Source organism: Mus caroli, unplaced genomic scaffold (genome assembly GCF_978045245.1).
Source record: "Mus caroli unplaced genomic scaffold, Mus_caroli_1 scaffold_9, whole genome shotgun sequence".
Lineage (NCBI taxonomy): Eukaryota > Metazoa > Chordata > Mammalia > Rodentia > Muridae > Mus > Mus caroli.
The window spans coordinates 74,763,302-74,786,065 of NW_028227264.1; the positions used below are offsets into that span (position 1 = coordinate 74,763,302).

The following is a 22,764-nucleotide window of genomic DNA, read 5'->3' on the forward strand; positions in this document are numbered from 1 at the left end:
AGGTTGAGCTCAAATCCCAGCAACCACACAGTGGCTCACAACCATCTGTAATGAGATTTGATGCCCTCTTCTGGTGTGTCTGAAGACAGCTATAATGTACTTCCATATAATTAATAAATCTTTGGGCTGGAGCGAGCAGGGCCGGAATGAGCAGAAATCCCAAGTTCAATTCCCAGCAATCACACGATGGCTCACAGCCACCTATACAGCTACAGTGTACTCATACACATAAAATAAGTAAATCTTTTTTAAAAATTAAAAAACATCACAGGCCCTTCACTTCGGACGAAATCTGGAATAAACACAAAGTGAGAAAGCCCCAAGTGGGGATGCTGTGCCTCCTGGAACTGGGCAGATAGTGCCCCCTCAGGCTTGGAGTCATCATGACAATGTGGCTGGACTCCAAGACAGCTGCTGACCAACCCACAGATTTAGGGCAGCTGAGCAACAGGCTGGGAATGTGGCAGAGCCTTGCCAAGCCTGACAAGACCTTGGATTCCATGCCCAGAGCTGCAAAGTCAAACCAAACCAAACCAAAAAAAAAAAAAAAAAAAAAAATCCCAAAAACCCCACCAAATTAAGCCAGAAATACCAAGCAGAGGAAAAGGGAAATAGAAAAAAGAAGGGCACACAAGCAGTCATTTCTTAAGGATGCTCAAAGGCGAGGAACCAGTTAGATGGCCGAGAAGAAGGGAACAGGCTGGCATAGGCATATATGCGGGTACACCCAGCAGAGGGGTCAGGAAACCCTATCTAGGTTCAAGGTCACTGGCTACCTGCTGGGAAGACTCCGGATACAGATTTGCATAGACATTTGCATGTCGCTTTGAACTAGACTTCAGGTCACCCAGAATTCCATGTTCCAGGCCTTGAGCAGAACTACCATGCCTCTAACAGCCAATAGGGGGAGCCCCAGTGGCAGGAATACAGTGGCCCGCAGGATGTCAGTGGGATGGCAAGGCTGACAACCAGAGTTCCATCTCTGGGGCCCACATAATAGAACGAGAGAGACATCTCCCCCCCCCCCCAGATGACCTCCCCCCCCCACGCAGTGGGAAATGTGTACCCACACACCAAATAAAATCCATTTTTTTTTTTTTTTTTTTTTTTTTTGGTTTTTCGAAGACAGGGTTTCTCTGTGTAGCCCTGGCTGTCCTGGAACTCACTCTGTAGACCAGGATGGCCTTGAACTCAGAAATCTGCCTGCCTCTGTCTCCCAAGAGCTGGGATCAAAGGTGTGCGCCACCATTGCCTGGCTCCAAATAAAATAAATGTCATCTAAAACAATTACAAACAGCAACACAGATGGGGGACACTCCTGACTCTCTGGCCCCAGGAGACAAGGTCTGTGGGCTGTCTCGTGGTGTCTGCAGCTAACAGCTTAAGAAAGGCGAGGGCACAAGGTGGCTCTCAGGAGTGAAGAAAGCGAGGTTCAGGTCTCAGAGTGCCTGGTTGAGAACCTTGTCCTTTTGGGCTTGCTGGTCTGCAGGCGCCTATCCTCTTAGGAAGAACAGATTTCAGTGTTCTGGCACGCTCCTTCCACTTGAGGGAAACAAGGCAATCTGCCCAGACTCTACAGCTAGAAACTCAAAGAAGCACAAGAATGTCCATGTTTCTTCTCTTAGAATGCCTGATTCTGCTTATAATAGAGTCCGCATAGATTTCTAATCAGAGTAAGGGCTGACAGGCACGTCCTTGGTACTTGGTCCACTCACAGAATGAAGCTGTAGTGTGGGCTGAGGCCCTCCAGGGTACCAGGACCAGCAGAGATCCACTGTGGAGGTAAAAAGGTCAGCTCAGGAAGTTTGGGAAGGTCATGAAACACTTGCCCCTCAGGAAGGGAGAGGCTAATTAACATTTCTCAAACCTCAGGGCAGAACTGACCTGTGGGTGGGGACACATCCTGAAGGACACCTTCAGACAAGGGAAGTCCCTGTCACTTCATTCCCTAAAGACCAATCAGTTTAAAGGGTGCACTGTTCCACCAATCATGTTGTGCCTAGTTGCTGATGCTCTCTTCTGCCCCTGGAAACCATATAAAAACTCGCTGAATGGGTTCTGGGGGTCGCCGCCTCTCCTTTGGGTCTGGGAAGACCCCAGTGCACTGGAACAAAAATTCCTCTTGCTTTTTGCATCTATTCCGACTCCACATGGTTCACTCAGGGGCTCCCTGGTAAGCAAAGGCTCCCTGGAGTCTTGCAGAGGGACAGGACTCTGTCCATCAAGTTCTGTCTCAAAGCTCTGTGGCATCAATAGAGTCCCCTGCTCAGGGGCTGGAGCCTAGCTCCCGTGTAGCGGCTCAGCTCCTCCAGCACCAGCTTCTCCTGGTTGTACATCTGGAACACAGCAGTGCACAAGCTCTGGAGGGACTCTGGGGACCTTGTCCCAAGGCAGAGTCCTCCCAGGGTTCACCTCCTTCTGAAGCCTCCCTAACCGCTCCCCCAGGCTCTGCACAAGTCTATCAGCAGCACCTGAACAGAGACTCAAATTGCTGTAGGTAGATGCAAGATACAAAGGACAGGACAGCAGGGAGTGGGCTCCCAAAGGATGGGGGAGAAGCTGGGGTGCACATGGGGCCCAGGGAAGTGTGGGGCAGGGAGGGAGTGGGCATAGACAGGGCTGGGTGGTAGCAGAAGCAGATGGCAATCTACTTTTAATTGGAAAAAAAAAAGTTCTTTCATGGGTGCTGGAGACATGGCTCAGCAGTGGAGAGCACTCATGTTCTCACAGATCGCCTGGGTTTGGTTCCCAGCACCCATATCAGGAAGCTCACAACCACCCGTGGTTCCAGTTTCAGGGGATGTACTCCTTCCTCTGGCCTCTGCAGATAACCAGCACACACACAGTGCCGATAAACTCATGAAGGTACACACCCATAAGCAGAACATCTTAAAACAAACAAACGAAAATTCATTCCGAGCAATAGACTATTACCTACAAACGTAACCCAAGCCTGTTGGACAACATGGTGGGCTTTAAGTGTGGTACCCATTGGCCGTTAGAAGAAATAAACCATGACTTAGCATTATTTGTTGCCAACTAATGGGTAAGGGTTTTTTTTTATTTTTTATTTTTTGTATGTTTTTCTGAACATTAAGTGTCCCTTGACCCTCATCAATAATAGCTAGCATTCGGGGAATTTAACTTTCATCTGCCTGTCCAGGGTGCCTTTCAGGAGTGAAGTATCATGAGGAGCCAGAGCCTTCAATACAAGACCTCACCTTTCCAGGCAGGATGGATGGAGGCTGTAGTTCAGCCTCTTGCCATGGGGTTTCGAGGTGGGGGAGGGAAATGCTGGGCAGCAGCCTAAGGGTTAAGGGTGTATCTGGGGTAGCACACAGCCCCTTGCTCAGGTACCCCTCCTACCTTTTGCCACTCGGCCTCGGAGCTGTGGGTGAAGCCCAGCAGGTGACAGAGTCCATGGGTGGCTGTCACCTGTTGGAGTAATTGACAAGTCAGCTCAGGGGATGATCTACCAGATGGCCGCCCCTTCGGGCTCACAGAGGACCCTTGTAAGACTGAGTTGTCCTAGGCCAGAACCCTGGGGCAGGATACACAGTTGCTGCCCTGGGTTGGAGTTAATGCTCAGTTCTCTCCTGTCTAGGCAAGTGCTACCAGTGAGCTACAATCCCAACCTCTGTCGCCTCCTGTCTAAAACGGAACAATTCACTCAGTTCACTTCATTAGTGTGGAGCAACACTGTTTGGGGTTGAGCCCAGGTAAAAAGAGTTGATTGTCCCTGGCGGTATTGGGAATCTGACTAGATAGAATTAAGCAAGGGTGGATCAAGGTTGTAGTATCAGTGGTCTAGAAGGTTGCAGTGAAGTATTGATTGAATCCAAGAGTTCAAGACCTGGGTGGTATAGTCTACATCTTTTCATGTGTTTACTTATTATTTTTAAATTGTGTTTATGTGCACCTGAGTACAGACATCCTTGAGGCCTGAAGAGGACATCTGATACCTTGGAGCTGGGGGCAGGCAGTTGTAAAATACCTGACACAGATGCTGGGAAGAGAACTCGGGTTCACTAGAAGAACAGTGGCTCCTAATAACCACGGAGCCATCCCTCTAAGCTGTGGCGTAAAACAAGGTCAGGGCACCCATGCAGAGTGGGCATGGTGGTCAGGCAGAGACAGGACAGGACTCGGGTAGGTGGAGGGAGAAGCTGGACGCAGCAGAATCAGTGTCGCCTGCTTCTAACTGCAGACAGGATTGGGCTACAGCCCGCACAAGAAGGGGTAGAACAGAGTCCAGCAGAAGGCACTGAAGATCTACAGCAGATCTGAAGAGGCCACAGCTAATGAAGAGCCCAGCTAATGAAGAGCCTGCATGATGTCTAGCTTTGGCTGACCAGAACACCAATATTTATGGAGAGGACTACTGCAAGCTAAGCTAAAGTTATCTCTAGCAATCTTTAGTACCCTCTAATAACCATTTACTACCAACCTTGGGGTCTGCCCTAATATCCTCATGTTGAGCAGACCACCTCTTGGAAAGCATGGTTAGTCTGACACACTTCTAGCCTCCGCCATCCCTAAAGCCAGGGACACTCAGCAGTTGTATGGGAAACCTACAGAATTGCCACCACCTCCCTGTATACTGTCTAACGTCTGCACCGAAGTCACCGGTGACATGTGCCTTTTGTCTATTCTGGGACTATGAGAGTTCACACAACTCCTTCCATGTTGTACAGTAACCCAAATCTGTTCTTTGGATTCAGTAGCCACCCCTATTTGGCTCAGAATAAACTAGTTTCTTATTTCCTTTAAAGCAGAGGTGTTATTTTATGTCAACTGGCAGTGCCGCTGCTGGCTCTGGGCCACTTCCTTCACAGCAGAGAATTATAACTTTCCCAACTCTGTTTAGCATAGGCTGCACTATCTGAGATCAAGAAGACAGTCAAGGCCAAGGCCTTAACTCTGGGTCACCTCCAGGGCCTGCTTTGGGTCACTCTTCAACTCTAGGAGGCCCACAGACAGCAAGGCTGTGGTTGTTCTGCCAAAGTGGAGTTCTTCTACTGAACACTGGTACATTGCGTCTCTTGTTAGAGTTTCCCCCTCCTGCCTTCAAACTCTGAAGTGTGGAGGCTCCTGTTCTGTTCTGGGTAGTGTAATAAGAAGCCAATCCAGCAAATTTCAATTAGGCAAACATGGTCTCATTTCTAGAGATAAAAGCAGAAGTCCCTGGAACACCCAGGCTTCCCCCCACCCACCCCCCAGTGTGTTCTCCTTCCCAAGTCTGGAGCTTCCTGTCCCATCAATACAAGTGGTATGTGTGGATGCTCATGTGTACACAGGAGTCTCCTCCTCCACCTTCTCTAAGGTTCATTTGAAGTTCGTTTGCGAGCGATCGTGTGTGGCTCCGCATCCGACTGACTTACCATCAGGACATCACAGTAATCCTCACGTTCTCTGCAATGCTGGAGAATGTACTCCACCCCTAGGAAAATGTCTCCCAAATTATAATCATCTGGTGAGTGTGGCTGAGGAAATTCGCCTGCTTTCAGATTCTGAAAAGGAGAAACAGTAGCCAGGTTACAAGGTCCTGGCTCACTTGTTTAGCAGAGAGCACGGGACTCATGACCACAGGATGCTCAAGCTGCATAATGAAGGCTAAGGACCATCAAAGAGTCTGAGGGGGTGGGATGCATAGTTATCACACAGTGACCCTCACATGCTGTTTTTATCAAATTATCTACTTGCCCCCCCACCCCCAGCCCCTCTCAAAGTCACATTCAATATCATTGTATTGGCATATGGACACAATCACACTCTTTCCCCACTTGTGTGCCTGCCATTTTTTTCCTGTTAAGGGAAACAGGCTGGAGAGATGGCTCAGTGGGTAAGAACACTGACTGCTCTTCTGAAGGTCTGAGTTCAATTCCCGGCAATCACATGGCGGCTCACAACCATCCGTTACGAGATCTCACGCCCTCTTCTGGTATGTCTAAAGACAGCTACAGTGTACTTACATATAATAATAAATCTTTGGGCCGGAGCAAGCAGGACTCGAGTAAGCAGGACCAGAGCGAGCAAAGGTCCTGAGTTCAAGTCCCAGCAACCTTATGAAGGCTCACAATCATCTGTACAGCTAGTGTACTCATATACATAAAATAAATATTTTTTTTAAAAAAGAGAGAAGCAGAAAGAACTTTGCTTTGACAGGGGAAGAAACATGTGTATGCTATAATCCACTATATATACAGGAATAAATCCTTCATTAGCTGTGGCCTCTTCAGACATGCTGTAGACCTCTGCTGGACTCTGTTCTACCCCATCTTGTGCGGGCTATAGCCCAATCCTGTCTGCAGTTAGAAGCAGGCAACACTGATTCTACTGCATCCAGCCTCTTCCTCCGCCTACCTCGAGTCCTGTCCTGTCTCTGCCTGATCACCATGCCCACTGTGCACAGGTGCCCTGACCTTGTTTTATGCCACAATCACAAGGCTTAACTTTCCAGGGTTAAGCCTGCATCCTTGGCTCTTTCCTTCTCTTTTCTATCCTTTGAAGCACCATTTACTACCAATTCACTCCCCAAAAGGATTATTCCCATTTCTTCTGCTAACAATGGGGGAAGCTATTTAGACAATGTGGTTCCTTGTAGCTATCTATCGCAAGGGAATCTGTTGATAATGCTTACCAGTTTTTACTTTTCTGTCCAGGCATTTACTACTGAGGTACACTTAAAACTGCAGACACTCTTATTTGAATTTCCTAAGGGCACGGAGTTAGTGAGAGTGGTCCCTGTATAGAGGAATTGTGATGTTTAGGGCTAGACATAGTTAATGGATATATGTCATATTGCTTCATTTCTGTCTTTTATTAGATTGTTTTTTTTGTTTTTTTTTTAAAGATTTATTTATTTATTATATGTAAGTACACTGTAGCTGTCTTCAGACACTCCAGAAGAGGGCGCCAGATCTCGTTACGGATGGTTGTTAGCCACCATGTGGTTGCTGGGATTTGAACTCTGGACCTTTGGAAGAGCAGTCGGGTGCTCTTACCCACTGAGCCATCTCACCAGCCCCAATTAGATTGTTTTTGAGATAGAGAGGATTTTTTTTTTGACCGAGTTTTTCTGTGTAGCCCTGGCTGTCCTGTCAATCACTCTGTAACACCAGGGTGGACTTGAACTCAGAGATCTGCCTTTCTCTGCCTCCCAAGCATTAGGACTAAAGGCGTGTGCCACCACTGCCACCCGGCTGAGAAAGGGGCCTCTTATGTGGATCTTGTCTGGCCTTCAACTAACCAGGCAGACCAAAGGTGGCTTAGAACTCACAAAGATTTGATTGCCTCTGCCTCTTGGATAGATGGGATTAAAGGCATGCACAGTCACACCAGGCTAGACTTCAGTGCATTTCCGGAAAACTTCAAAATCAAAGATAACCAGATCTGCAATGTAATTAACAGGAACTATTCTGGAAGGAAGGTAAGCTGTACGAGAAGAACATATATATGTATATATATATATATTTTTTTTTTACCTCATAAAATGGGAAAGAAAGCACGTCAGTTGGGACATTTTTATTCCTGTAGATCCTATTTATGTTCTGAATAGTCTTGTTGTCAACACAGATGATCCCCAGGTCAAATTTCTTCACTCCTAAGATACTCCTGACTAAATCCATCTTCCTGCGAAGTGGCACTCTTCTGATGGGGACCACCCGCTGCAGATTCTTAATCACCAAACTCATTTCGGGAAGAACACTCAGCCCTTAAAAAAAAATGGTTGGAAGGAACCTGTGGTTAAAGTTCGAGAAAAGACCCGTAACTACTAGAGAGGGATAAGTTATATAAAAACACACACGCGTTCACAATAAAACTTTATTTGATGGGATTTATCTGGTGGCAATGCTAAGGGAAATCACCTTTATTTACGCTAGGAAACTAATAAACAGGGTAGACTGGGCACAACGGGCAGAATAAGGCAGGTGGTTTGGGGCCGTTGCAACGGTGCAGGACCAGGTGAGGATGAGTGTGGGTGAGCAATTGGGGTCGCTGTGGGTCCAGCGTCTCTCCGGCACTCAGGCTGGAGGATCCACGCACGAACGAGGGGCTTCCATGCCGCACAAGGGGGGATCGCCGCGCACTTACCAAAGCCGACCGTGAAGAAGGTCGGGGGTCCGGCGGGCCGCCTGCCGGAAGATCAACAGCAGCACACCCCAGAGAGCGGAAGCCGGATGCGGAGGACCGGAAGTTGGTCCTACGAATTTGATGTCCGTAGTTCACACCCAAGAGCCCGCTCCAGAGGCCGGTGTGTTGCGGTGCCGTGAGCCCGGTAGCGGCTGTACGCAGACTGTGGGCGAGCACAAGCGCTGGCGACAGTGGCCGTATCTGGTGGACCTGCTCCTCCCTCCGCGGCCTCCGCTGTCGCCTGTGTCTTTGCCGAGTTGCTGAAGGCCTGCCTTCACCAGTCTTAGCTTGAAGGCGTCTGTTAGCCTAGCGGCCGGTTTCCGGAGTGTTTAAGCGTCGGGGATAAAAAGCTATTATTTCTAGACCAGGGCATCGCAAGTTCGAGTTACTGGGAGAAAAATGAGATGGTAGGAACCCAAAGCAGTAACATTTTAAATTACGGGTTTTTTTGTTTGTTTGTTTGTTTGTTTTGGCCTTGGAGATAGCAAGAATCTGGTAAGTGATGTGTTCCCGTCTTATTACTGAGGTTTGTTTTTGTTTTTTGTTTTTTTCCCTGAGAAGGTATCAATTGAATAAAATGCTTTGAATTTTTATTTTAATCATAACGGATCAGGTTTCACCTAAGCCTGATGGAGCACACCTGTGGTCCCAGCAGAAGGGAGACCGAGGCAGGAGAAAGGAACTTAAGGTTATGCTTGATTGTAGTGAGCTTGAGGCAAGCCTGGGCTAAGCGAGACCTTGTCTTTAATGAAAAGAAAAAGAAAAAAAAAAAAAAACCAAAACTTTAAACCTCCCTTACACCATAGTTCGTTTCTAATACCCTGTGTCTAAAACCTGTTGATCTGTGAGTGGTCTGCGGTCCGTTGTGCCCTTGCCTTTTAAATAATTGTCCTTAGAATTTCTGTGATTTAAGAGTTGGAGGGAAATGTGATGTCCTAACCTTTTTTTTTCAGGTCATCCTGAGGATGAAGGAGAGCTTCCCCAGGCAACAGATAATTTAAAGAGGAGAGCTACTTGTGTATAGTCCATATTTATTGCCTTCAGATAATTGGGTCAAAGATGCACCCGGTGAACCCCTTCGGAGGGCAGCAGCCCAGTGCTTTTGCGGTATCTTCCAGCACCACGGGAACATATCAGACTAAGTCACCATTTCGATTTGGCCAGCCTTCCCTTTTTGGACAGAACAGCACACCCAGCAAGAGCCTGGGGTTTTCACAAGTACCGAGCTTTGCAACACCCTCTGGAGGAAGCCATTCTTCCTCCTTGCCAGCATTTGGACTCACCCAAACCTCAAGTGTGGGACTCTTCTCTAGTCTCGAATCCACATCTTCTTTCGCAGCTACTTCTGGGCCTTCGAGTTCGTCTGTGCCCGGAAATACGGCATTCAGCTTTAAGTCAACCTCTAGTGTTGGGGTTTTCCCAAGTGGCACTACTTTTGGGCCAGAAACTGGAGAAGTAGCAGGTTCTGGCTTTCGGAAGACGGAATTCAAGTTTAAACCTCTGGAAAATGCAGTCTTCAAACCAATACCGGGGCCTGAGTCAGAGCCAGAAAAAACCCAGAGCCAGATTTCTTCTGGATTTTTTACATTTTCCCATCCCGTTGGTGGTGGGTCTGGAGGCCTGACCCCTTTTTCTTTCCCACAGGTGACAAATAGTTCGGTGACTAGCTCAAGTTTTATCTTTTCGAAACCAGTTACTAGTAATGCACCTGCCTTTGCCTCTGCTTTGACTAACCAAACTGTAGAAGAAGAGAAGAGGGTTTCTACGTCAGCGTTTGGCAGCTCAAACAGTAGCTTCAGTCCTTTCCCCACAGTGTCACCAGGATCTTTGGGGGAGCCCTTCCCGGCTAACAAACCAAGCCTCCGCCAAGGATGTGAGGAAGCCATCTCTCAGGTGGAGCCACTTCCCACCCTCATGAAGGGATTAAAGAGGAAAGAGGACCAGGATCGCTCCCCGAGGAGACATTGCCACGAGGCAGCAGAAGACCCTGACCCCCTGTCCAGGGGCGACCATCCCCCAGATAAACGGCCAGTCCGCCTCAACAGACCCAGGGGAGGTACTTTGTTTGGCCGGACAATACAGGAGGTCTTCAAAAGCAATAAAGAGGCAGGCCGCCTGGGCAGCAAGGAATCCAAGAAGGAGAGTGGCTTCGCGGAACCTGGAGAAAGCGACCACCCGGCCGTCCCAGGAGGGAGTCAGTCTACCCTGGTATCTTCCCGCCTTACAGCTGGGACTAAAGAGGAAGAAGCAGAAGGTAGAGATGAGAAAGAAGGTGCGTCCTAAACATGTGTGTGCCACAAAAGGGTGCTGCCGAGCTCTTGTGTGGTCGGTCCCTCGTGGTCACTTGATTTTAAGTCCCACGATCTTGGCTCTTTATCCCGTGGTGGCTCCTTTTGCCTGGAAGTGTTGTCTCTGACAGACTTATGTGTCTGCTCTCTAAATTCCAGATTCTCTCAGGGGAACGTCTGTGCGCCAGAGTAAGCGAAGAGAGTGCATCTACAGCCTCGGGGGCGTGTCTTCTTTAGAGCTCACAGCCATCCAGTGCAAGAACATCCCCGACTACCTCAACGACAGAGCCATCCTGGAGAAACACTTCAGCAAAATCGCTAAAGTCCAGCGGGTCTTCACCAGACGCAGCAAGAAGCTCGCTGTGATTCATTTTTTCGACCACGTGAGTACTCCCGAGAACTTGCTACCTGTCGCTTTTTCTGCATTGCAAAGAATTACACCCAGGGCTCTGAGCAGGAGATGCAAGCTCCTCACCTCTGAGCCTGTGTTCTGAGTCCTCAACTTGGTCACTTGAAAAAATAATTTTTTTTAAAAATTATTTTTATTTTTTGTGCATGTTTGTCTCTGCACCACTTGCATGTCTGATGCCCCGTCGAGGTCGGAAGAGGGCATCAGATCTTCTGGAACCAGAGTAACAGATGGTTGTAAGCACCATGTGAGTGCTGGAAATAAAACGCAGGCCTCCATCTGGAATTGCAGCAAGTGCTCCTGCCTGCTGCCTGTCTATCTCTCCAGCTCCAACGTCGCGGCTTGCAAACTCTTCCCTTTTCAGCCATAAGTCACTTGCTTGATAGATGGTAGGGAAAGCACTCACGTAGCTTTTCTTTTCTCTTTAAATAGCTCATTCTAGGTTCAGAATTAGTTTTGTGTGACTGTGTGGGGTATGGATCATGATAGAGAAGGAGTATGAGAGGAGGACGAGATTTTAAAGGGGAGGTTGATAAAGAGGATAATGGACATGTGATGTGGAAACAGAAGGGAGACTGGGGATGTAAGGGTATAGGTAAATGGCCAGCAGAGGCCCGGGGCATGATGTAAGGGAAAGGAACCAATTAGAGTGAGGTATAATGATACATGTGTATGAAATGCCATATGAAACCCATTCCTAGGCATGCTTGCTAAAATTACTATTTTTAAATTTTTTTAAACTATTTTTAAAAATGAGTACACTGTTGCTGTCTGCAGACATACCAGAAGAGGCTGTCAGATCCCATTACAGATAGTTGTGAGCCACCATGTGGTTGCTGGGATTTGAACTCAGGACCTCTGGAAGAGCAGTCAGTGCTCTTAACCACTGAGCCATCTCTCCAGCCCCCTGAAATGATTTTTTTTTTTTAATTTTTTCGAGACAGGGTTTCTCTGTGTAGCCCTGGCTGTCCTGGAACTCACTTTGTAGACCAGGCTGGCCTCAAACTCAGAAATCTTCCTGCCTCTGCCTCCCGAGTTCTGGGATTAAAGGTGTGCACCACCACCACCTGGCTTGCATAGTACTTTTTCAAACTTGAATTTTCTGCTTTTGCTTTTGTATTATTTGGCTAATGTCATGGTTAGTCTAAACATTCAAACAATACAGAGAAAAAAAACTCATGATCCTATTCCCTAGAAAAAACTGTTGGGTTTGTAGCATTGGCTCTATGATTTCACCTTGTGTAAATTTATATCTTTGTTATTTTTCTAAGTATTCATACAGAAAGAGGAAACTACATAAAAAGAAACTACTTAAAAAGGAGAGATCATGTTCTCATAACTACTTTCATTTTTGTGTGATGTGTGTGTGTGTGTGTGTGTGTGTGTGTGTGGTGTGTGTGTGTGTGTGTGTGGTGTAGGGGCAGAGGCATATGTCTGGAGGTCAGAGGACACCTTGGTGGAGTGAGCTCTCTCGTTCTACCTTTTTTCGGGGTCTGGGTATTAACCTTGGGTCAGATGCTTCACTCACTGACAGGGCTTGCTACCCCTTCTTGCTGTTGTTTGCCAGTACGTGTCGTGTCTGGAAGGGTCTGTATGTCGCCCGTGCTCTGTCCTGCTTCTGCCTCCCAGGCCCTGGGAGAGCAGGCATGGGCCACCATTCCTAGCTTACAGCTCCTAGTCTGATTTACCGCGTTGTTATTTAGAGATAGGGTCTGGTGGCACACGCCTTTAATCCCAGCACTCGGGAGGCAGAGGCAGGCGAATTTCTGAGTTCGAGGCCAGCCTGGTCTACAGAGTGAGTTCCAGAACAGCCAGGGTTACACAGAGAAACCCTGTCTCGAAAAACAAAACAAAACAAAAAAAAAAAAAATAGAGATAGGGTCTTGCTGTGTTGCCCAGACTCACTTGGAAGTGCAGGGCCCTTACCTCAGTCTTTGGAGGAGTTCAGGATGAGAGGCATGCTGCATTCTATCCAACTAATTGTTGCTGTTTTCTGCAGTGAATAGGAAGCCTGTGATTACTAAATACTACAAAGTGATTTCGTCTGTCTTGTTTATTTGCTTACTCAGCTTTCTCTGCCTTTTGGGGGTGGGGGTGGGGGGTGGGTTTTGGGTTTTGCTCTTGAGTCCTCCCCTGCTTCAGGGCTAGGGATTGAACTGTGGGCCTTGAGCATGCTAGGCACATGCTGTCCAGCCAAGCTGCATCCCAGTGCTCGCCACCCACCCAACTCCAGTAGGTATGCTAGGATGTGGCGTTGCTGTGTAGCTGATGGTCTATGGCTTGGTGTGTTGCCCAGCTTAGTCTTGAAACTGTGAGCAATGTCAGCTTCCCAAGTGCTTCGGTTGTATGTACATATGCCACTGTACCTTGCTTCTTTATTTATCGGATAGTTTTTGTCCTTAGTACAGATCTCAGAGAACAACGTTTTTGTGCCAGAATGTATTCAGTTTGAGGGATTTTATTGTTTATTTCTTCATAATAATTAAAAAAATGAATGGCTTTATATTCATAATTATGTACATTACAGTCACTTTTTTGGACACAAATTCTCTAGCCTAAGCTGGTCTAGAACTTGAAAACATTTTGAATAAGTTATTATTTCTGTATAAGTATTTTGCCTATGTGTATGTCTGTGTACTCCGTATATGCTTGGTGCCTGTGGAGGAGAGAAGAGGATGTTGAATCCTAGAGCTGGGGTTATGGGCAGCTGTGAGCTGCCATGTGGATGCTGGGATCTGAGTCTGGGTCCTCTGGAAGAGCAGCCAGTGTCATAACTGCCAACTCATCTCTCCAGGCCCTGGCCTAGAACCTTTGGCCTTTTCCTTCCCTTTCCTGAGTGGTCTGATTAAAGGTGTGCACAGCCATGCCTGGTGACCATAAAACTATCTATTTCCAGAATGTTCTCATCAGACCAAGCAGACATTCTGTAATCAGTAAGTAGCATCTCTCCACTCTCTGACCAGCCTTTGGTTATCTCTCTTTTTCTATCATTATGAATTTGCCTAGTCTAGGTATTTCATGTATGTGGAACCATACAAGTTGTCTTTATATGTAGCTCATTTCACTTGGCATGTTCTTTCTATATAGTTATATGGATGAGAGCTTGATTCTTTTTGATGGGTGAATACTGTTCTGTTGGGTTGTCCACTCTTTGTTACTATTGTTACAACACGACTCTTGTGTTGTTGCAGTGGGCTATTGTGAATGCTTGGTGTATTGGTATCTGTTTGCAGCACTGACTGCTGTAATTTTGTGTGTGTGTGTGTGTGTGTATTCTTGGCCATAGAGTTGCTATATTTTATGATCCACATTTTTAAAAAAAATGTTATATATGGGGCTAGAGAAATGGCTCAGTAGTTAAGAGCACTTGCTACTCTTATAGAGGGCTGAGGTTCAGTTCCCAGAACCGAGATGGTGACTCATAACCAGCTGTAACTCCAGTCCTAGTGGATCCAGGTAGTACATGTGAACTGCACCCTCAAACCCACAGGCAAAACACTCACGTGCAAAAATTAAAAATAAGTACAATCTAAAATGTTAGTGTGTATATATCTGTGTGTATATTTTAATGCTTGTTGTTTTGGGAGACAGTTTCATGTAGTCCAGGCTGACTTCAAAATTGCTATGTTGCTGACAGTGATCTTAACACACACTCACTCTCTCTCTCTCTCTCTCTCGCTCTCTCTCTTTCTGTTTCTCCTCCTCTTCTCCTCCTCCTCCTCTTCTCCTCCTCCTTCTCCTTTTTCTCTTTTCTTCCTCCTTCTCCTTCTTCTCCTCCTCCTCCTTGTCCCTCTCCTACTACTCCCCCCCCCCCATTTTCTTCACAGGGTCTCTCTCTCTCTCTCTCTCTCTCTCTCTCTCTATATATATATATATATATATATATATATGTGTGTGTGTGTGTGTATGTATGTGTGTGTGTGTGTGTGTGTGTGTGTATGTATGTGTGTGTGTGTGTGTGTGTATATATATATATATATATATATATATTCCTGGCTGTCTTAGAACTTTCTTTGTAGACCAGGCTGGTCTCACACTCCCAGAGATACACCTGCCTCTGCCTCTGCCTCTGCCTCTTGAGTGGTGGGATGAAAGGCATTGGGCTTCCACGCTGTTGTGGATTTGTTACACCACACCTAGCCTTTTTTTTTTCTTTTTTTAAGTTCTGTGTGTATGTGTCTATGTGAGTATCCTTGAAGGGGAAGGGGGTTGGATCTCTTGGAGCTGGAATTACAGGTGGTTGTGAGGCATCTGTCTGGTAATGGTGTTGGAGACCCAGCTTGGGTCCTCCAGAGAAGCAGAGCAGCAAGTTCTCTTTAACACTGAGCCATCTCATTACGTCCTAAGGTTTACATAATCATTTTCATTCTGTGTGTTTGTGCATGTGCGTGTGTGCATGTATAGGTGTGTGCATGTAGGGGCAGGGGCATCGGTGTACCTCTGTAATCATCTGGAGGTCAGAGAACAACTTTTGGAGGTCCATTCCTTCCACTCTGTGGGTACAGGAGATTGAACCGTCTTGTGGCATGGTGCCAGGTTCCAGCTCAGCCATCTTGCTGGCCCTCCTTTTATTTTTGAGTAGCTGTTCAGTCTTTCAGCATTTTAACAGTGTCTGGTCTCTCTGTGTCCTTAAACTTTGTGTTGTGAACTGTTTTTCAGGCATCGGCAGCCCTGGCTAGGAAGAAGGGGAAAGGTCTGCATAAGGACGTGGCTATCTTTTGGCACAAGAAGAAAATAAGTGAGTTTTCCACTCTTGTGTTCCCAGTCTGATGCTCTCTCTGTGCAGGGCCTTTGACGTGCAGGTGTGGGCTCTTATCCTAAGGGCAGCGGCGGCGCAGCTAGCTCCAGCTGCATCTCGGATCTCATAGCTGCTTCTTCGAGTTTTACAAACCTTGTTCTGACGCTTGTGTCTTCAGGTCCCAGCAAGAAACTCTTTCCCCTGAAGGAGAAGCTCGGGGACAGTGAAGCCAGCCAGGGCATCGAGGACTCCCCCTTTCAGCACTCGCCTCTCAGCAAGCCCATCGTGAGGCCTGCAGCCGGCAGCCTCCTCAGCAAAAGGTAGGACTCCTCTTCCCAGTACCTGTTGATGGAGGAGAAGCCGGGGAGAGCTCTGACGGTGAACTATGGGCAGGCGATGAAGAGCTGCTTTTGAATCTCCGCCCTCACAGTGCGTGGGTCTTCGCCGTTGCCAGCGTGATGGTGACTTGGTTTACTCTGAAGTCCCCCAGGCCCTAGGTCTTTGAAAAGCCCTCTTTGCAGTGGCACTAACGTCAAGCAGATTTTTTGTTTTAGGGAAAGCCTTATCTCAAAGCTGCAGTTTCTGCTCTAGTCCTTCATTTATGTTTTAAAAAATGTAATTGGGTGGTGGTGCTGTCCACCTTCATCCCAGCAGAGGCAAGGACTCTACCAACAGACTAACATTTCTCATCCCTCATCTCAGTGTCTGTAAGACTTGAAGGATTTCAGATTTACTAATTGCTCACTGCTCAGCCTAGATCACTCGCTCAAGCAATCCTGTGCCAGCCTTGTTAGGGCAACATCTCATTTATTTAGGCTTTGTGCTTTTTATTGTTTTGTTTTATTGGGGGGAGGGGAGTTGAGACAGGGTATTAGGACTCTGACTGTCCTAAAACTCATTATGTAGACTAGGCTGGCACTGAACTCACAGAGATCCACCTGCCTCTGTCTCTCTTGTGCTGGGATTAATAAAGTCACGTGTAACAACGCCTGGCTGGCTTCTTTAGTTTTTAACTCTGTATTTTCTTAACTTTTGAGGACCAAAATGCCTTGAAACATTAAGAAGTGGAAATGATACAAAGGCCCCAAATGTGTTGTCTTCTCCATAGCTCTCCAGTGAAGAAGCCAAGTCTTCTGAAGATTCACCAGTTTGAGGCCGATCCTTTTGACTCTGGATCTGAGGGCTCCGAGGGCCTTGGTTCTTGCGTGTCATCTCTTAGCACCCTGATAGGGACTGTGGCGGACACATCTGAGGAGAAGTACCGCCTTCTGGACCAGAGAGACCGCATCATGCGGCAAGGTATGACAAACAGAGACATAAGTTCCAGATTCCCTGGCAGGATTATATCAAGGCAGTTTCTAGGGAGCCACAGGGGCTCTACTACCGCCAAGTCTTGGGATTTCTGAGATTCTGTGCCTGGTATTACTGCACCCTGGTCTACTAGAAATGTGAGCTGTGTGTACTAATGTGTGATGACTACATATGCTTATATGTGTATGGAAGGATGCAGGGGAATTAACTGATTATTGGTAGAGAGGAACAGGTGTCTGAGAGGCAGAAGGGAGAGGGGATGCTCCATTTCAGGCACTGTTCCCCTTCGGAATGTTAAACCGTGAATGCGTTGCTCTCAGAGAATGTTAAATAACGTTACCAGTATACAGAACCCATATGGAAATCCATGGACTCATTTACAATTTTTTAAAATATTTATTTATTTATTGTTTTTGTTTTTGTTTTGTTTTGTTTTCAAGACAGGGTTCTCTGTATAGCCCTGGCTGTCCTGGAACTCACTTTGTAGACCAGGCTGTCCTGGAACTCAGAAATCCGCCTGCCTCTGCCTCCCTAGTGCTAGGATTAAAGGTGTGTACCACTACCGCCTGGCTACAATTTTTTTTTAAAGATTTATTTATTATTATATGTAGTACACTGTAGCTGTCTTTTTAGACATACCAGAAGAGGGCATCAGATCTCATTATGTATGGTTGTGAGCCACCATGTAGTTGCTGGCTGGCCTCAAACTCAGAAATCAGCCTGCCTCTGCCTCCCGAGTGCTGGGATTAAAGGTGTGCGCCACCGCACCCGGCACAGTCAGTGCTCTTAACTGCTGTGGCATCTCTCCAGTCCTCATTTACAATCTTTAAACATTCATTTTTATTTCCCTTGCATTGGTGTTTTGCCTGCATGTCTGTGCGAGGGTGTCAGATCCTCTGGATCTGGAGTTATAGACAGTTGTGAGCCACCATCTGTGTGCTGGGAATTGAACATGGGTCTTTGGAAGAGCAGCTTGTACTCTAGCCTCTAAGCCACCTCTGCAGCCCCTACAGGTTTCTCTTAAGTTTCAGCTGTATGAAATGTCTTTATAGCTATTAAGCCCATACTAGCTTTGAACGTACAGGGCTCCTCTCTCAGCCCCCTGAGATTGTATATACCTAGCACACCTGGCAGGATTTGCTATGTAAAGCTGTGAGTTAGTGTACCAATCACAGAGCTTTCTCAGCATGATGATGAAAACTGTCTCTATCATTTATAGGCTTGGTGATTTGTACATTTCTAATAAATTTGTTGTCTTAGGGTTTCTCTTGCTGCCATGAAACACTATGACCAAGAAGCAAGTTGGGGAGGAAAGAGTTTATTCAGCTCATACTTCCAGACCATAGTCTATCATGGAAGAAGTCAGGGCAGGAACTCACACAGGGCAGGATCCTGGAGAACAGGAGCTGACACAGAGGCCATGGACAAATGGCGCTTATTGGATTGCTTCCAATGGCTTGCTCATTCTGCTTATGGAACCCAGGACCAGCAGCCCAGAGATGGTACCCCCACTGTGGGCTGGGCTCTTCCTCATCAGTCACTGATTGAGATGCACTAACTATAGGGCCTACAGATGGATCTTATGGAGGCGTTTTATTGATTGAGTTTCCTTCTTCTCAGATGACTTTTGTTTGTGTCAAGTTGACATAAGAATCTCCACAAGGAAAACCTGGCTCAGTCACACATACCTCCACCCAGCACCTGGCCCGGTTGTAGCCTAGTGCTCTAGTGGAAGCAGGACAGTCCGCTGTACACAGTGAGCTCCAGGATAGCCTGAGCTGTGCTGTGGTACCCTGTCAGAAAACCAAAACCAAAAAATTCAAAGACGCTTATACTAAGGCTTAAAATTTCTAAAAGTGGAACTAAAATGTGTATATGCTGTTTGGAGGAGTTTCGCTTAAAACCTTTCATTCTGTGAGTAAAGAGTGGTCTGCTTCCTGAGGTAACAGGTGTTCCCAGTAACGGTACTTAGGTAACTTCATCATGCAGTTCTGAACACTTAACAGAATCCCAGGAGACTGGGGTATTTTACCCCTCCCTACCTCAGGGTTTCTCTGTGTATTGTAGACCAGGCTGGCCTTGAACTCACAGAGATCTGCCTGCCTCTGCCTCCCGGAAGTGCTGAGATTTAATGAAGGTGTGCGCCACTGTCGTCCAGCCTGCAGATGTACTTGTTGGTTACACTCCTGCATCATTATTGTGATTTCCCACCGAGGTCATGAGAATCACAGAGTGCTGGCAGAGCACACTTGTTTAAGTGAAAGTGATGTAACGCTCCGTCTGCTTCTAACATTTGAAACTTTCTTTTTATTTTGTGTGTATGAGTATCTTCTCTACATTTATGTCTGTGTACCATTTGTATGCCTGATGCCAATGACGGCCAGATCCCCTTGGACTGGAGTCATAGACAGTTGTGAGCTGCCATGTGGGTAGGGAATTAAGCCTAGGTCCTCTAGAAGAGCAGCTAATATTCTTAATCACTGAGCTGTCTCTCCAGTTCTGTCTTCCTTCCTGAGTCTGTAGTGAATGTGTTTGATTATTAGAGAGGGGGGTAGCCTTGGCTAGGGGCTTTTGTGAGCCAAGGTACCCATTGGCTGGCAGGGTGGGCTACGAGGCCTATCTCAGAGGCCCAAAGTTTAAGAAACATTTCTTTTCATGTGTGACTGTTCAGGGGGCAGTGCACAGATGAGACAGGATCTTATATATTCTAGACTAACCAGAACTCATTATGTGGCCCAGACTGGCCACACATTTAGGATCCCCTTGCCTCAGCCTCCTGAGTGCTGGGATCACAGGCTGATTTTTTTTTTTTTTCCCATTTTATGAAAGTATACTTCGTGAGTTCTTAGTACTCCTGTGATGCACGCACCCTTACCTTTGGCTTGGTGTCATTCAGCTCGAGTGAAGAGGACAGACTTGGACAAAGCCAGGGCATTTGTTGGGACGTGCCCTGACATGTGTCCCGAGAAGGAGCGGTACTTGAGGGAGACCCGGAGCCAGCTGAGCGTGTTTGAAGTTGTCCCAGGGACTGACCAGGTAGAACTCTGTGTGTCCTAATGATCTCTGCTTTTTTCCTGTTGTTTTGATTTTGACTTTTAAAAATGTATTTATTTACTCTATAAGTGCAAATGTGTGTGCGTGTAGTGCATGTGTGCCACAAAGACTAGTGTAAGGGTAACTTACAAGAGCAGCTTTTCTCCTTCCACTGTTCTGACGACTGAACTCAGCCTTGTGTTGCGTGCCCTCACCCACACTGAACAATCCAGCTGGGCTCCTATTGTTTTGTTTCTGGTTTTGGATTTTGGAGACAGGGTTCCTCTACATATTCCTGGCTGGCCTAGAGCTCACTGTGTGACCAGGCTGGCCTCAAACTCAGAGATCTGCCACCTCTGCTTTTGACCACTGGGATTGAAGGTGTGTGCACCGACACCACCACTCAGCACCATTTTTGCTTCTAAGTTGTTTTCTTTTCCCAAGATACTAACTATTAAATGAGTGTGTCGAAGGGCATGGCCTCCCTCACCTGAGCTAGAGTGCGTGTTCTGAGTTGTTTGCCAAGAATTTGCACCAGTCTGCATTCTTGTGCCCTTCAGATTTGCTCGACCCAGGGTCCCCAGCCCAGCAACATGCCTCACCATAGACCCAGGACTGATCCACAGAGCAGCCAGCAGATAAGCAGGGACCTCATCTCTGCACCTACACACGTTTGTTATCTTTTGTGTCTGTACATTCCTGGGAAGTTGCACCTGCTCCATCAGGCCTTGACCCACAGAGCTCTGCCCTAACCCTTTCTGGTCTTCACTCCCCATCTCTGGTTTATTTATGGTGTGTTGGTTTAACTTGACACTTGAACACAGATGAGATCTTTCCTGTTGCCTGAGCCCCTTTACCTGTCACAGCTGTGCTTTGGGCGGGCTGACGTGTCTTCACTTAGATTTCTGTTCCTCTGGATGCCTTGTTATATTTGCCCGACTCAAGTTTCTTAGCTTACATTGTCCTTGAAATGTCTCAGTTTAACAGAGCATTCTCATCTAAGAGTTACATTCTCAAACATTGTTCTCATTGGGATGTATGTCTTAGGGTTTTACTGCCTTGAAGAGACACCATGACCTAGGCAAGTCTTATAAGGGACAATTTAATTGGGGCTGGCTTACAGGTTCAGAGGTGCAGTCCATTGTCATCAAGGTGGGAAGCATGGCAGTGTCCAGGCAGGCATGGTGCTGGAGGAGCTGAAAGTTCTATCACTTGAGAGTTCTATCTTGATTAGAGGGCAGTAAGGAGAAGACTCCCTCTGTAGGCAGCAAGGAGGAGGCTCTCTCCCATACTGGGTGGACCCTGAGCATAGGAGGCCTCAGAGCCCACCTAAGCAGTGACACACTCCTCCATCAAGGGCATGCCTCCTCCAATAAGGCCACACTTCCTAATAATGCCACACCCTATGGCCAGGCCTTCAAACCTCCACAATGTGTGTGTGATTTTCTCCTGCATCTTAAGGTCCAAAAACTGCCATAAAGCAGTTTGTCCCTACTTCTTGCCCGTAGGTGGACCATGCAGCAGCCGTGAAGGAGTACAGCCGGTCCTCTGCAGATCAGGAGGAGCCTCTGCCACATGAGCTGAGACCCTCAGCAGTTCTCAGCAGGACCATGGACTACCTGGTGACCCAGATCATGGACCAAAAGGAAGGCAGCCTTCGGGATTGGTATGACTTCGTGTGGAACCGCACCCGGGGTATACGGAAGGTAACTGCTCCCCACTCAGATGACGGAAATGCCTGTAGATTTACAAAGTGAACTTCTAACTTTTTGTTTTACGTGGATATTTTTATCTGGAACAAAAATATAATTTTATTTGAGCCATTATAAAACTGTATTTCATTGTTTCGTTGCGTTTGTTTCAAGTTGAAATGTAGTTCAACTCATAATCATAATTTTTTTCTCAAAGTTGACTCTGCATGGATCTTGTGTTTGTGTCTTCTGTGTGTGTGCTCAGTGCATGTGTGTGTAGGTAATTCTCCCCTCTAACCTTGAACAGGACATCACACAGCAGCACCTCTGTGATCCCCTGACAGTGTCTCTGATCGAGAAGTGTACCCGATTTCACATTCATTGTGCCCACTTTATGTGTGAGGAGCCTATGTCTTCCTTTGATGCCAAGATCAACAATGAGAACATGACCAAGTGTCTACAGAGTCTGAAGGAGATGTACCAGGACCTGAGGAACAAGGGTGTTTTTTGTGCCAGTGAAGCAGAGTTCCAGGGCTACAATGTCCTGCTTAATCTCAACAAAGGAGACATTTTGAGGTATGTTTTCAGATTCAGAAGTTGGGCTTTGATGTATAGAAGTTTTGTAGTGCAGTTGGCAAATTGAGTCAGGTGTAAACATTGGGAGCAAGTACTGAGACCCGTGTGCTCTATATAATCCCTCCATGTTCATTCCTGAGTGGGAGCCTCCCAGGGATGCAGGAGGAAACGAGGCACGTAAGTTGGGAAGTCCCTTAGAGTTGTTGGCAGTTCAGCTTTCAGAATGCTTTGTTAGAAATACTAGAAGGATGGGTTAAATGAAATCAGAATAGATCAGTTACTGGAAAGAATGGATTTGAAATGCAGACCTGACATTTCAGTAGATATATAGATGAGAAATACAGGGAAACTAACATGGAAAGTGATGCAGGAAGATGCCAAACACCCTTTGGCCACCTGTGTACATATGTGGGTGCACATAAATACACACAAGTTATGTTTTCTGTTCTGCTGTTTTGCTAACAGCTGCCAATCAATTGGCCAAATTATTCTTTACTTGTTTATCATCCTCTTAATTTGTCATTTTATTTATTTATTTATTTTGTTTCTTTGAGACAGGGCTTCTCTGTGTAGCCTTAGCTGTCC

At 46.8% G+C, this 22,764-nt stretch overlaps 2 protein-coding genes across 5 annotated transcripts in view; one reads left to right on the top strand and one right to left on the bottom strand.

Annotated features, from left to right (window-relative positions):
• Positions 1–1,119: 1,119 nt before the first annotated feature.
• Positions 1,120–8,186, bottom strand: Ybey (ybeY metalloendoribonuclease). Of its 3 annotated transcripts, none has more exons than XM_029482597.2 (5): positions 8,095–8,186; positions 7,485–7,714; positions 5,382–5,510; positions 3,367–3,435; positions 1,120–1,774 (listed from the first exon to the last, which is right to left on the bottom strand). In XM_029482597.2, the coding sequence occupies exons 2-5, from the start codon at positions 7,692–7,694 to the stop codon at positions 1,712–1,714; spliced, it is 471 nt and encodes a 156-aa protein (XP_029338457.1). In that variant the 5' UTR covers positions 7,695–7,714; positions 8,095–8,186; the 3' UTR covers positions 1,120–1,711. The 3 variants fall into 3 exon arrangements, with proteins under 3 accessions (XP_029338457.1, XP_021030865.1, XP_085699032.1); XM_021175206.3 differs by having other exon boundaries at positions 1,120–2,336; XM_085842906.1 differs by lacking the exon at positions 3,367–3,435 and having other exon boundaries at positions 1,120–2,336.
• A 23-nt stretch (positions 8,187–8,209) lies between these two features.
• The window catches only part of Mcm3ap (minichromosome maintenance complex component 3 associated protein), a 52,608-nt gene continuing 38,053 nt past the window's right edge, over positions 8,210–22,764 (top strand). Inside the window, exons 1-9 of one of the 2 annotated variants that reach the window (XM_021173990.3) lie at positions 8,210–8,628; positions 9,087–10,405; positions 10,581–10,804; positions 15,490–15,568; positions 15,747–15,888; positions 16,677–16,867; positions 19,776–19,915; positions 21,421–21,618; positions 21,911–22,179. In XM_021173990.3, the coding sequence (XP_021029649.1) occupies positions 9,193–10,405; positions 10,581–10,804; positions 15,490–15,568; positions 15,747–15,888; positions 16,677–16,867; positions 19,776–19,915; positions 21,421–21,618; positions 21,911–22,179 (2,456 nt within the window). In that variant the 5' untranslated portion in view covers positions 8,210–8,628; positions 9,087–9,192. The remainder of the gene's footprint in view (positions 8,629–9,086; positions 10,406–10,580; positions 10,805–15,489; positions 15,569–15,746; positions 15,889–16,676; positions 16,868–19,775; positions 19,916–21,420; positions 21,619–21,910; positions 22,180–22,764) is intronic. The other variant, XM_021173988.3, reaches the window with a different exon arrangement.

Excerpts from the sequence above, each read along its gene's own strand:
- Ybey (XM_021175206.3), bottom strand. The coding sequence starts at position 7,694 with ATGAGTTTGGTGATTAAGAATCTGCAGCGGGTGGTCCCCATCAGAAGA. Across the intron at positions 5,511-7,484 it reads TTTCTTTCCCATTTTATGAG|AATCTGAAAGCAGGCGAATT; the intron begins GTAAAAAAAAAA and ends TCTCCTTTTCAG. Across the intron at positions 2,337-3,366 it reads CCGAGGCCGAGTGGCAAAAG|ATGTACAACCAGGAGAAGCT; the intron begins GTAGGAGGGGTA and ends GCTGTGTTCCAG.